The sequence below is a fragment of the Hemiscyllium ocellatum genome, chromosome 9, assembly GCF_020745735.1.
Source record: "Hemiscyllium ocellatum isolate sHemOce1 chromosome 9, sHemOce1.pat.X.cur, whole genome shotgun sequence".
In the NCBI taxonomy this organism is placed as follows: Eukaryota; Metazoa; Chordata; class Chondrichthyes; order Orectolobiformes; family Hemiscylliidae; genus Hemiscyllium; species Hemiscyllium ocellatum.
In genome coordinates, this window is record NC_083409.1 from 47,627,903 (window position 1) to 47,641,934 (window position 14,032).

Genomic DNA, 14,032 nt, shown 5'->3' on the forward strand with positions numbered 1-14,032 from the left:
TCCTTAGTACACGGAAATTTGGGAGATTTAAGAGTGTTTCATATGTGAGGGATTTTAATGCATAGATAGGGAGAAACTTTCCACTAGCTGGATGGTCAACAGAGGACACATTTAAGATTAATGATGCGGTAGCTTGTTATGATCTGACAGATTGTCTGAAATGGTGTTGGAAGCAGATTCAACAGTTAACAAAATGTATACAGGTATTAAGAAATAAATCTTTCTAAGTTCTGCAGAAAGAATGGGCAAGTAGGAGTCCTTAGTGAAATCAGTTTCAGAGACTGACTACTGGAAAGAGAGACCTGTTGCTGACGGGCAAAACCGCACAAATATCAAATGGAAAGAATCTGTAACATGTAACAGTTCATCCAATCTCAAGACAAGGAAGATTCAGATCAACCAGCATGCTAACCCTATATCAGTTCTGACGTAGAGTCAACAGACTTCAAATATTAGCTCTGCTTTCTTCCCACATACTGTCAGACCTGCAGAGGTTTTCCTGAAATTTGTTTTTGTTCATTAATACTGTACTTTGCCTGGAGGTGCCTTTCTTTATTTGGCAACATCTGATTTGTGCAATTTGCTCCCTGCTCCCATTTATTGTGAACCCTGGAGTACTTCAACTTAGGCATCTCCAGTGAACTATTAAACCTTAGTGTCATCACTACAATTTTATAATGAACTGGTTTGTTCATGAATCAATTTGCTTTATTTGCCACTTGACATTGATCAGTTTTACAAAGGCTTGTTAATGCACCTCCCTTTCTTGCTTACGAACGAGGCTCATTATTTTAGCTAATCAATACTTTACATTTGTAACTTATTTGCCAATTACATAATAATTGCAAAATATTTTCAAAACATGAAACCCATTCCTCTCCACAAATTTAAGAAATTTACAATTGTATTGGATCTAGGTTTTAATGTAGATAAGAAACAGTAAGGTTCAAATAGTAATCCCAGCTTTTTCGCTTCATCACCTCCCTCATTCTGCAATTTTCTCTTAGTTTCACCTTCTTTAACCGGTGTTGGTTAAGGAATGACAACAGAGTTCCAAATCATGACGGGTTGTAGTGTGGAGTGAACTTCAAGGTGGTAGTGTCCCATATATCTGTTGCCCACGTCCTTCTAAGTGATCCAGATCACATGTTTAAAATATGCCATCCAAAGGGGCTTGGCATCTTACTGCATTGCCTCATTATGTACACGTTGCTGCTGCTGTGCACTGGTGGCTGAGAGAATGAATGCTTAGGTTGGTGGATGTGAGTGCTGATCAAGCAGACTGTTTTTCCTGGATGCTTTTGAACTGAATGAGTGATAATTGATTGCCACTTGTACTGTACAATGAACAATTGAGTAAAATACAGTGAAAAGCCTCAATTGTCACCACAATCTTGCACCATTTTAAAAATAAAAAGATAAAGGTGAAAGAAAGAGTGCCTGGCTCTGCTGCCAAGCCAGGCCATCTGCCTTGCCAATAGCCCTGCTCTAGCCACTTTGATTATAATGTAAAGTAAGAGAACTGGCTTGTGTGTTATTTTCAATGTTCCTGACTGACCGCAGTGATATCGGGATTTATACAAAATCTTCGAGGAGAAAGTGAGGTCTGCAGATGCTGGAGTATCAGGATGAAGGGCTTATGCCCGAAATGTCGAATTTCCTGTTCCTTGGATGCTGCCTGACCTGCTGCGCTTTTCCAGCAACACATTTTCAGCTGTTTATACAAAATCTGTCAGTTTACCAAAATTGGAATTTTGCTTATTAATTGACATCTGCTTATGGAAAATACCAAGGAATTTCCTTGACAAAAATGATGTTAATCAAAATCCAAGTTAACAACTCAATTTTATATTTCAGTCTTGTGTTACTGTTCTATATCAATAAAAGTGATTCAAATAGGTCTTGGGTCATTTGAATTTCTTTTGTCAGAGAGATGTACAGCAAGGAAACAGACCCTTTGGTCCAACTTGTCCATGCCGACCAGATATCCTAACCTAATTTAGTCCCATTTGCTAAACCTTTCCTATGCACATATCCCTCCAGATGCCTTTTAAATGCTACAATTGTATCAGCCTCCACCACTTCCTCTGGCAGCTCATTCGAGACATACACCACCCTCTGCACTTGGAACATCTTAGAAGAATTCAAGATCTGTCAATTAGGATCTTCCTTCCATTAGAGATAGGTACTTCTTAGTATCTTAGAAAAAGACTTTAACTACCTTGAATCTTAATGATCAATTCACATAATTGGTTCATTTTGTCTGATCATTTTGATTGGCCTCCATTTTTGTCATTACCATCCCTTGTTCTCTGAATTTCAATAAAGCTGTAAATGGTAATATTCCTTGTATTTTATCATCAAATGTGGCTCCAGCTTTACTAAACAGTTTTAGGTTTACATACATGTGATAGTCACTGCTTTGGTTAGTTGCTTATCCCTCTGATATTCTCCCTTTTGCCCATAAAGACAATAAATTATGGGATCGAAATGAAATAGGTGCCAGAAAATCTTGAATTTACTGCTAAGCTTTTCATGTCTGAAGTGAAACAACAAAGGTTACATCATCCTGTGCTCATCTAATATCAGATCAAAGGAGGTATTCTTGTTTGTCCCAGAATAGCTATCCATGTAGCTGCACATTACCATTTCCTGATAGCCCTGAAAATTTCTTTTATTTTTATGGCTACATAGTCGTATATTTACACAAGGCTTTCCAAAGGACTGATCTCTCCCAAAGGGTGCTGCTGATAATCCAGTAGCATCATATTGTTCTGAAAGACAGAAACCAATTCAACACACACATACAAAGTAGCAGCCATGGGACACTTTGGTGTGTATGACTTAGTGTGGCATCAAACAGTGTATTTACTCGCTTGATGCTTAAATATTTTATGTAGCACAATTTCAAAATTTGCAGATGGTATCAAACTTGCAAGTATTCTGAACCATGGGTGTAGGATAGATCTCTAAAAGAGACAGACAAGTTGGTGGAATGAGCAGACAAATAACAGCTGACATGTAACACAGAGAAGTGTGAATTGATTAATTTTGTTTGAAGAGCATGGAGCGGCAGTGTAAAATGAAAGGTGCAATTCTAAAACGAGTGCAGGAGCAGACAGAACTGAATGTATGTAGCATAAATCAATCTCCAGTGAAGGTGTCAAGACAAGAGAGTAGTTTATAGAACTTCTGGCATCCTGAGCTTTATCAATTGAGGCAGAGTGTACAAAGCCAAGTTATGATAAACTTTCTGGTTCAGCTCAACTGGAGTAGTGCACCCACAGCTTAGGAAAAGTGAAAAGACAATAGAGAGGGTGCAGAAGGAGTGGTCAAAGTCAGATTAACTATCCTAGAGATTAAATTGATGATATTTCACATTCTACCAGGGTCGTGGTAGTTGCTTTCTTTAAAAAAAATCGAACCACAATCTAACTCCTCAGAGAACTCAAAACATATGATTTCAGGGACTCACTTTATAAAGTAGAAGGCTGTCAAAGGATACAGTAGGATATGGATCAGTTGCAGGTATGGGCAGAGAAATGACAGATGGGATTTAATGTGTAAGTATGAGGTGCTGAACTTTGGGAGATCAAATGTTAAGGAAAAGTATAGTTAATGGCAGGACCCTGAACAACACTGATGTACAGAGGGATCTTGGGGTTCAAGTCCATAGCTCCCTGAAAGTGGCCCCATAAATAAATAGGGTAGTAAAGGCAGCATATGGCATGCTTGCCTTTATTGGTCAGAGAATTGAGTACAAAAATCAGGATGTCATGTCGCAGCTTTATAATACTTTGGTTACGCAACACTTAAGAGCACTGTGTTCAATTCTGGTCACCACATTACACAAAGGATGTGGAGGTTTTAGAGAGGGTGCAGAAGAGGTTTACTTGGATACTACCTGGATTAGAGGGTATGAGCTATAAGAAGAGGCTAGAAAAACATACGTTGTTTTCTATCTGGAATAATGGAGGCTGATTGGAAATTTGATAGGTTCATAAAATCATAAGATGCATAGATAGGGTCAACGGTCAGAATCTTTTTCCTAGAGTTGAAATGTCTAAAATTAGACAGCATGCATTTAAGGTGAGATGGGGAAAGTTCAAAGGAGACATAAGGAGAAAGTTTTTTTTTTACACAGAGTGGTAGGAGTGTGGAACACGTTGTCAGAGGTGGTGGTGAAGGTAGGTACAATAGGGGAGTTTGAGACATTTAGATAAGCATATGAATATGCATAGAATGGAGGAATATAGACCAAGGGCAGGCAGAAGAGATTAGTTTAATTTGGCGTCATGTTTGACACATCATGGGCCAAAGAGTCCATTCCTATACTGTACAGTTCTATGTTCTAAATATAAAGCAAACATAGAATCATAGAAAATAGGAACAGGAATTAGCCAATCTTCCAGATGAGTCTGTTCCACTATTCAATATGATCACAGCTGATCATCCCACTCAGAACTCTGTCCCTGCTTTTAAATCATACCCTTTGATTTCTTTAGCCCTAAGAATTATGCTTATCACCTTCTTGATATCATTCAATTGCTTGGCCTCAATCACTTTTTGTAGCAGAGAATTCCATAGTCTCACCACTCTGAGCGAAGATATTTCTTCCCATCTCAGTCCTAACTGGCCTACCTCATATCCTGAGACTGTGATCACTGGTGCCGGACATCCTGGTCATCAGGAACATTTTCCTTGTATTTACCTGGTCTAATCCTGTTAGAATTTTATAGGTTTTTTTAAATTGAAGTAAAGAAAAACTGATGCTTGAAACATTCAAGTGGCCAGTCAGCAACTGTGGAGACAACAGGCCAGTCAAATCTTCAGAATTGCTCTTCATCATTTTTCATATCAACTACTTCAACTTTTCTTTTATAGAGTCATAGAGATGAAAACAGACTTTTAGGTCGAAATCATCCATGCTGACCAGATATCCTAAACTAATCTAGTCCCATTTGCCAGCACTTGGCCCATATATTGTACCTATCCAGGTGCCTTTTAAATGTTGCAGCCTCCACCTCTTTCTCTGGCAACTTATTCCATATAAGAACCACCTTCTGTGGGAAAAAGTTGCCCCTTAGGTCCCTTTTAAATCTTTCTCCTTTCACCCTAAATCCCCTACCTCAGAGAAAAGACCTTGTCTATTTACCCTACCCATGCCCATCATGATTTTATAAACCTCTACAAGGTCACCCCTCAGCCTCCGACGCTCCAGGGAAAACATCCCCAGCCCGTTCAGCCTCTCCCTTTAGTTCAACCCTTTCAACCCTGACAACATCCTTGTAAATCTTTTCTGAACCCTTTCACGTTTCACCACATCCTTTCTATTGGAAGGAGCCCTGAATTACACAATATTCCAAAAGTGGCCTAACTTGCAATGAAGCACTAAACTTGAATCAAAGCTGAAAATTACACTTTATTTTTTTTTGCTATGAGTAGTATGTTGATCCATCAAGTGTTATAAGTTTATTAAAACTTGAATTGTCCACAGCAAATAGCTTAAGCATCTCAATTTCCATAGGGTGCATATGGCCTGTGATGATCAGAGAATGCAAAGGGTCACCCAAATCCTCCTTCACCATTTGCTGTAGGGTTGCAACGGCAATTTTCTGATTTTTGGAACCCACTCTGGCCAGTCCAACACACAACGTCTCTTCAGTGAGGGCTGCATAACAGAAAGACACAAGAGCTTCACAAATCTGGACAGGTCAAAGACTTTAAGTATATTTGCAAAAGACAGAATTTCCACCCACTGATTATAGTCTAACTTGCTAGTGAGAATGGAATGGTAACATTGTAAAAGTTGTTTCAGTGTAACTAATGCCCATTCCCAGACAATGCTGGTTTATCTGTGCATTTGATTTGAAACAGCTGAAATACTCACCAGAAAGGAGCAGAGAACTCATTACAGTGTAATGTATGATCTCAATGTAACCAGGACTGTGACAAATTTTTAAAATGGGAAACACTGGACCATCCTGGCCAAAAGTTAACCTGCTGTGGTTTTTGTTTGAGAAACTGACTGGGAGAGTATTTCAATGTGAAATCAAGTACAATGATTCTCCAAATTTGAATATTTCTCTTATTTAGCTTCTAAATGCTGTACTCACTTCACAGCCATTCTTGCTTCGCAGATTCACAGTTGGAGGAACAGCAGCAGCAATATGAATAGCAGCAGTATTATTAGCCTGAACAACCTGGAAAGGCAGCAGGGTAGCCTGCTAGAACAAAGTTGATGAGGCAGCAAGAGGTCTTAGCAGAATAAGAGGGCATCTCCTTGCCTCCCCATGAGAACACCTCCAATGAGGTGGCATGGTGTTTCAGTAGTTAGCACGGATGCCTCATAGCAGCAGGGTTTGAGGATTTGATCCACCCTCGAGTGACATTCTCCCTGTGTCTGCGTGGGTTTCCTCTGGAAGTTCTGGTTTCCACCCACAGACTAAAGATGTGCAGGTTCGGTGGACTAGCCATGCTAAATTGCCCATAAATATACAGGCTAGGTGCAGCTGCCATGGGAAATGCAGGGTTACAGGGATAGGGTCTCAAAGGTGGGTCTGGGTAGGATGCTCCTTGGAGTGTCAGATGGACCAAGTGGCCTGCTTCCACACTGCAGGGATTCTATGAACTCATGTGAATGCCATCTTGATCCCATACATCTCATTCACTCTCCATATCTGCTGTCATTCCATCATCTCCACACATTCCACTTTTTCACATCCGAATACACTGCTGTACCTTATTGGAGTAAAGAGCACAATACTCCAGAAATATGTAGAGTTCCCATGCAGACAGAGCCATTCACTGGGACTGAGGAGGGTGTTGCTGGATACGGTCATGGTGGTTTAGTCAATAGATGTAGGCAATGGAGAGATGGTATCAAAAAGTCTGGCGCCGGAAAAGCACAGCCAGTCAGGCAGCATCTGAGTAGCAGGAGAGTCGATGTTTCAAGCATAAGCTCTTCATCAGGAATGGGGATGACAAGAGGGCTGAGAGATAAGTGGGAGGGGTGAGGCTGGGGGGAAGGTAGCTAGTAATGTGATAGATAGATGAAGGTGGGTGGGGGGGGCGTTGATGGCAATAGGCTCGCTCATAAACATTCTTTCAATGGAAATGGTTTCTTCCCTATTAATTTGTTCAGATCCCTCGTGTGTTTGAACATCTCCATCAAATTTCCTCTCACCTTTCTCTTTGACAAGAGTAATTCCAATTTTTACAATCTCTTACTCTTGGTTCCATTCTCATAATCATTCAAGTCTTCACATCCTTCCTGAATTGCCATGCAGAGAATTGGACACAGTACTCAATGCAAGGCCAAACTTGTGCTAGATAAAGATTAATCAGACTTTCTTTACTTTTGAACATTATGGCCCCTTGCCAATTCAAAGATTTGTACACATATTCTCCCTTAGGTCTCTCCATCATGCACCTTTTTTTGTTTCCTATATTTTGAACTGCTTCATCTCATTCTTCTTTCCAAAATGCAACGCTTCATACTTTCACTATAATCGCTGCATGGATTTCACCTGGCATTCCACCTGCCTCTGTCCTCTTGAAGTCTTTCAATATCCTCCTCACAGTTCACAATACTTCAAGGTTTTGGGTCAAATTAATTTCAATTTTCAAAACTGTCCTGATACACAATGGTTCTACTAGGCCTGGGAGCTCCACTATATTTCTTTCTTACAGTTTCCTGTCAGTTAGCCAACTTCATATTTATGCTGTGACTCTCCCTTATACTCTATGGGTTTAAAGTTTGCTGGTAATCCATCTATGTCACCTTTCATCAAACACCTTTTGGAAGTCTGTGTGTACCATATCAAACACACTTTTACTTTAACAACTTGCACCTAGAGATGTAAAAATTATTTGTCAGAAACAAATGTGCATTGGTTTTCCTCAATTAATTCATCCTTGTCTACATCACTGTTAATTTTGACCTAGACTATCATTTCTAAAACTTCTCCCTCATTAAACTAATTGGCCTGTGGTTGTTTGCTTATTACTTGCACCTATTTTGATCAAGGGTGTAAGATTTGGAAATCTCCAGCATATCCTTTGTATCAAAGGAAATGATACTGATTTAGACGACAAAGATTATGGCCAGTATCTCCAGAATTTCCACTCTTGCTGCTCTCAGCATTCTCCAATGCTTCCTAAGTGGCCTTGGTAACTCGCAATTTTAAGCATAATCATCCTAACACCTCCCTTCATTGATTATTAACCCAATTAGTACCTCAACTACCTCCTCTTACATTATGATTTGGATTGTACTTTCTTTCTTGGCAAAGACAGGTCTTCCATGTCCTTGTGCTTAATGCAAGGAACTCATTTTTGGTCTCTGTTTGATCTGTGCTTCTGCTTACTACGCACTAACTAACTGCATATATTGTCTGCAGAAGACTTTTGGTTCCCTTTTAAGTAAGTTTGTCTATTATACTCTGACTCTTTTATTTCCTCCCCTCTACACTTGCTACATTCAGCCTGGTTCTCACTTGTTCGTGAACCTGTCATCTGTCATACACAACCTTTTTAACCTTACTGTTGAACTCTTTTGGCATCTGGACAGTTTTAGTTTTGGCTGCTGTACCTTTCCCTCTGCTGGGAATACATCTTGATTGTACTTGAACTTTCTGATCTTTAAATTGTTCCTTTACAGATTTGCCTGTCAATCTTTGATTCCAATTTATCTGGACAAAACTATTTTTAATTCACTGACATTGACCTCCTTCAATTAATTACTTTTGCCTAGATTGTTCCATGCCACTTCTCTTGGCCATCTAAACCATAAGACACTATGGCCATTGTACCCCAAATGATCTCCTACTGATACTTGATCCATTTGAAACACATTCCCAAAAGTATATGCTGAATTTGAAACATAATGAGCAACAAACTCATCTGAACAAACTTGAAAAATTCATTCATTTCTCTATATTTTACACAACTATTATTCTAGCCGACATTAGATTCATTATATCCCTCACAATTATTAGCTTTTATAGCTCTCTAGTAGTTCTCCAATTTCCTTGCAAAACCCATCTAAATTGGACTCGCTAGTTGCTGACCTATGGAATACACCCAGTAATATATAGTACCTCTGTTACTTCTTATCTGTAAATATAACAGACACTGCTCTTAAAATAAAACAAAGTGGTGGAGAAACTCAGCAAGTCTGGTAATATCTGTTGAGAAAGAAACAGAATTAGTAATTCAACTCCAAAGAGTCATACTGGACTTGAAACATTGACTGTTTCTCTCTCCAGACCCGTTGAGTTTCCCCAGCACTTTTTTTTTCAGATCTCAAGCATTGCTTTGATTTTAGATCCTGATCTTAACTCCTGTAAAGCTTTCTCTCTTATTAAGAGTCTAATACTCTCTTTATCATTATTACCATCTGACCTCCTTTCCTCAACTTTCTAGACACCTTGCATGCAGGAATATGTCATGCCCAGTCGCGACAATGTTTTGAGCCAGGTCTCTGTTATTGCCACAACATTATATTCCTATGTGGCTATCAGCACTGGCAAATGTTCAACCTTATCTATCACACTTCTTGTGTATATAGTTCCTTACAGAAGTCAGGAGTCAAGACCTCAGAAGAGAGCCCGTGTAAGACAATGAAAGAAACATGGCAGCTTCCAAGATACCTTGCACAGATCTGTGTGAGAACCCTCACTCCAGTCGAGCTGAATATGGATGGAGTGAAATTCCTTCTGGTTGAAAAATACTTGAGGCCCTATCGTAGGGTGGCTTGTTTGCCACCTGTATGATCTATGACTCCCTGTACCAGTGGGAATTCAGCCATGGCAGCAAGTGCGTGAGCCCTTGGTCTGATTGGCCTCAGTGTCGAAGTTGATGGAAGTGGTGGTCTTGAGAAATGTGGCAACGATTAGCTGGGAGGAACACTGAACGGAAGTGAAATCCTGCAGATATCACCAGCAAATCCCTGCAAGCAAGGAGGGGTAAACAAAATTGATGTTGTGCCAACCTTTATGGCAACTGCCAACATGTGCCCACCTGGTCCACTGGGAAAGGAAGATATATTCAAGAAGGCTAATGTCAGCATTGATCTGTCGGGAAGGTCTCAGCTTCCTGAGGCACTGTTACCCAGTCATGTTGAGGTAGCTAATCCAATGAACGTATTCTCTGTTATAGAACTATTATTTCCTTCAAATTGAAAGGGAGTTCATCCATCCTGTGAAATGACATACGGCTACAGAAAAGGCAGTTATGTTGTTGCTCCTGCTGCTACAGTTACTACTGCCCTTGGTTCATCTGCTAATTGCTGCTCTTGTTCCCCATCGTAGGTCATTATTACAGCTCCAGAAATTGCTCACATACTGTCACGATTTTATAAACCCTTCCCAGAAGGAAAGTAGACCATGCTAAGCTAAAGATCCCCCAGGTAGATGAATTAATTCTTGCAGAACAAGTGCTGTGAGCACAAGTCTTTCCTAAAGGCAAGACATCACATAGCTAGGTCCATTGATTAAAGGCTTTCTAACCAGTCAGTTTCATTGACCAAGCACTGCCGTGCGTGTTCTTCCCTTGTTGTTCCTGGTGAGTTCGACACAGCTCAATGCATAGGCTGTTACGACCAGTATTCTGGCTTGACTCAATTATGGAAACATTTAAATGACTGACCTAGCAATCCTGCCACTTTGGAGCATGTTCCATTGAAACAATTAGGTAGGTGAGCTCATATCACATTTCAGACATTTTTTGGAAATTTTACCTCACCCCCAACACATGGTTAAAACTATGCTCTATATCTCAGGACTGGAGTTTGATTTTATGTCTTTCTGACTTAATTTAGCTTAATTTAAATAAATGTGAGATGTTGCATTTTGGGAAGACAAACCAGGGCAGCATTCATACAGTTAATAGTAGGACTCTGGGGAGTGTCTGAACAAAGAGACCTAGGGGTGCAGGTACATAGTTCCTTGAAAGTGGAATTGCAACTAGAGAGGGTGGTGAAGGCAGCATTTGGCACACTTGCCTTCATTGGTCAGTGCAGTAAGTAAAGGAGTTGGGATGTCATGTTGCAGCTCTACAGGACATTGGTGAGGCCACTTTTGGAATACTTAATTCACTTCTGGTTTCCTGCTAAAGGAAAGATGTTGTTAAACTTGAAAGGGCTCAAAAAAAAGATTTACAAGGATGTTGTTGGGATTGAAGATTTGAGCTATATGGAGGGCTGAATAGGCTGAAGCTATTTTCCCTGGAGCAGAGGCTAAGGGTTTATAAAATCATGACAGGCATGGACAGAGTCCATTCCCTCAGGTAAAGGAGCTCAAAGCTAGAGGACATGGGTTTAAGATGAGAGGAGAAAGATTTAAAAGGGACCTAAGGGTCAACCTTTTCAATGCAGAAGGTGGTGCTTGAATGGGACGAGTTGGTGCAGGCAGCGGATACAATTACAACATTTAAAAGGCATCTGGATGGATGTATGAATAGGAAGGGTTTGACAGATATGGGCAAAGGCTGGCAATTGGGACTAAATCAGTTTCAGATATCTGATCGGCATGGACAAGTTGGACAGAAGGATCTGCTTCTGTGTTGTATGACTCTATGACTGAAGGACATCGTGAACCAGAGTTATCATGCTGGAAATTTGGTCATATTTGTATTTCTGTTTTTGCTATGTGATCAAAGTTTCCTTATACAGGAAATATTCTTAACAACTGTATTATAAGAAAACCAGGAAGGGATACTTATTAAAGTAAAAGCATTTTGATTAAGAATGAGAGTAGTTTTGCGGCTGAAATACAGAACATGAACTATTAACCTATTACATTTGATTTAAGGCCAGAAGGGTTTCACATTCCACATAACTTGTATTTTTATTTGTATAAGCTTTATTAAAAATAGAAAAAGTCAGTGTGAGATTTTTTTTTGGTCCTGCTCACACAGTTGATTTAATTTGAGATCAGTATCACATCATGATTTTAAGGCTGCTATTCTTCATCACATCAGCGTTTTGTTCAGTTATCAAACTTGCAGGTACAAATATATTTGAACCATTTCCCAAGAAGAAGCTGGTTTACCGGAAATTTACATACAATGTTTAGAGCACCTGCATGGAATTTCAAGCCCAGTATATTAGTTTGATTTTAAAATGACACATCACTGGATTTTGAACCTGGATGAACTAAGAAAAGAGAGAAACAAGATGAAGAAACAGGCTTTCTGTGAACTGCAATTAGAGATACCTGTTTGCTTTATCACAGGACATCTGTTAAGTTTATTTGTTTGTACCTTCACCCTTGTCTAATTTAGTGAAGCCAAACATGTGTATTTAGAGCATTTAGCTATTCCTTAATGAGGTATAAAGATATTCAACTGGAAAATTCTGCTATGCAGTTATGGTTGAATTGTGCGTGTAAATTGTGCAATATTTACTTCCATCGTCTTTTGAAGAGACACCAGATTGTATCGATATATCTGATAGATAAAAACAGATTTCACCACAAATGCATTTAGAGAAAGATAATACATCTTGTCATGTCCACAAACCTTTTTTCAATTGTTTAAAAACTGTGTTTTGGTTTAAAAATGGATTTTGTTAGATTTTTAAAATACCTACAGAACATTTAGTTTACAAGTTGACAACTATTCTGGAGACTGTTAGCATATTGAGAGGGACATATCTAGATCAAACACGCTTGTCAAATGTTGCACTGATTATCATGGGAACACATTGCAAAGCAGTAAAACACAGATAAACCAGACCATCTGCCTCAGCAGCCAACCTGATAACAAAACAGATATATATAAACTCATTATGCCTGCAAAAGGTGTTAAAAGCCACAATCTACCTAACTATTGGATTTCAACAGTTTTTCACCAAAGGGGTAGAAGCTTCCTTGTTAACTTATTTAAAGACTGTATCTTTTTATTGTTAAGCTTTTTTTAAAAAAACTGTGGACTAAAATAAGAAAGAACTGATTTGAACCAAGAATTTACAAAGATGGCTGCATGTGTATAAGGAATGCGATCCTCTTTGTGAACCCTGTTTGTGTATCTGTGGATTCAAGCAACATGCAGATGAATTGGAATTGAGGAGTTATTTTCATGTGAAACTGATTGATTACTTGCCACTAGTCTACAAACCAATGACAAAAATCTCTGCCTGCCAACTGTCAGTTGTCTGAACAGCTTGGGATGTGAATGAGAGACAGAGAGAAAATGGTTCTGCCAGAAGAGAAACTAGATCTGCAGCAGCCAAAAACACATTCTCACAGTTGTCTGCAGTAAACCACTTTAAACCTGAAGAAAGCCATCTTATATTTCCTTCAGTAGATTCTACAAGTTGTAACTTCGAATTGGGTAAGTCAGAAGCCTTTCATAGACAAAGTAGCCACCCAGTGCCTCTAGCAAACCAGACACATTCAGAAAAAGATCAAAGAGAAGGTTTTGGATTGGCAAGAACAAACCCAAAGATCTTGTTTATACAAAAACTACAGGACTGTTTTCCCTGCTTTTCCTTCTGCCTGTGTTTTATTTCATGTTTACATTTGTTTAGGTGCATGTGCGTGTATTTGGGTGAGAGGGAATTTATAAGGGAATTAAAGTTTTAATTTGTCTAATTTACTTAATTTAGTTGAAGTATTTATGTAATGGCCCGAAATAAAAAGTGTTTTTTTTTGTTAAGTATAGTAAGTTGGTCTGTGCTTTCTATCAACTACAGTCAGAAAATCAGATAGTTTGGGGATTTTGTGTATTGCTTTTAAAAACTTTAATTTTGTGACACTCCAAGCTTGATTTCTCACGCACTACCTTAGTAAGATGTGAAACATAGGTGACTCATTAATAGATAGCATCATATCAAAACTCCTCTGCAGTCTGAAGATCTTTAATTATACTTTTCTGAACTTTTCAATCAGTCTGCTTGTAACAGAAAAGAGGACTCCAGAGTCTGCCTGAAAGTTTAAGCCTTCTCAAATCCTGTTACTGGAAAGGTTTGTATATTTGCCTAAAAAGTTCCCTGTTAACAAGCAACATCATCTCCAACTCCCATCTTCAG

At 39.1% G+C, this 14,032-nt stretch overlaps 1 protein-coding gene across 1 annotated transcript in view; it reads right to left on the reverse strand.

Annotated features, from left to right (window-relative positions):
* Window positions 1-425: 425 nt before the first annotated feature.
* dph5 (diphthamide biosynthesis 5) overlaps window positions 426-14,032 on the reverse strand; it is a 65,540-nt gene continuing 51,933 nt past the window's right edge. The window contains exon 7 of the mRNA XM_060830239.1: window positions 426-5,671. Within this exon, the coding sequence (XP_060686222.1) occupies window positions 5,436-5,671 (236 nt within the window). The 3' untranslated portion in view covers window positions 426-5,435. The remainder of the gene's footprint in view (window positions 5,672-14,032) is intronic.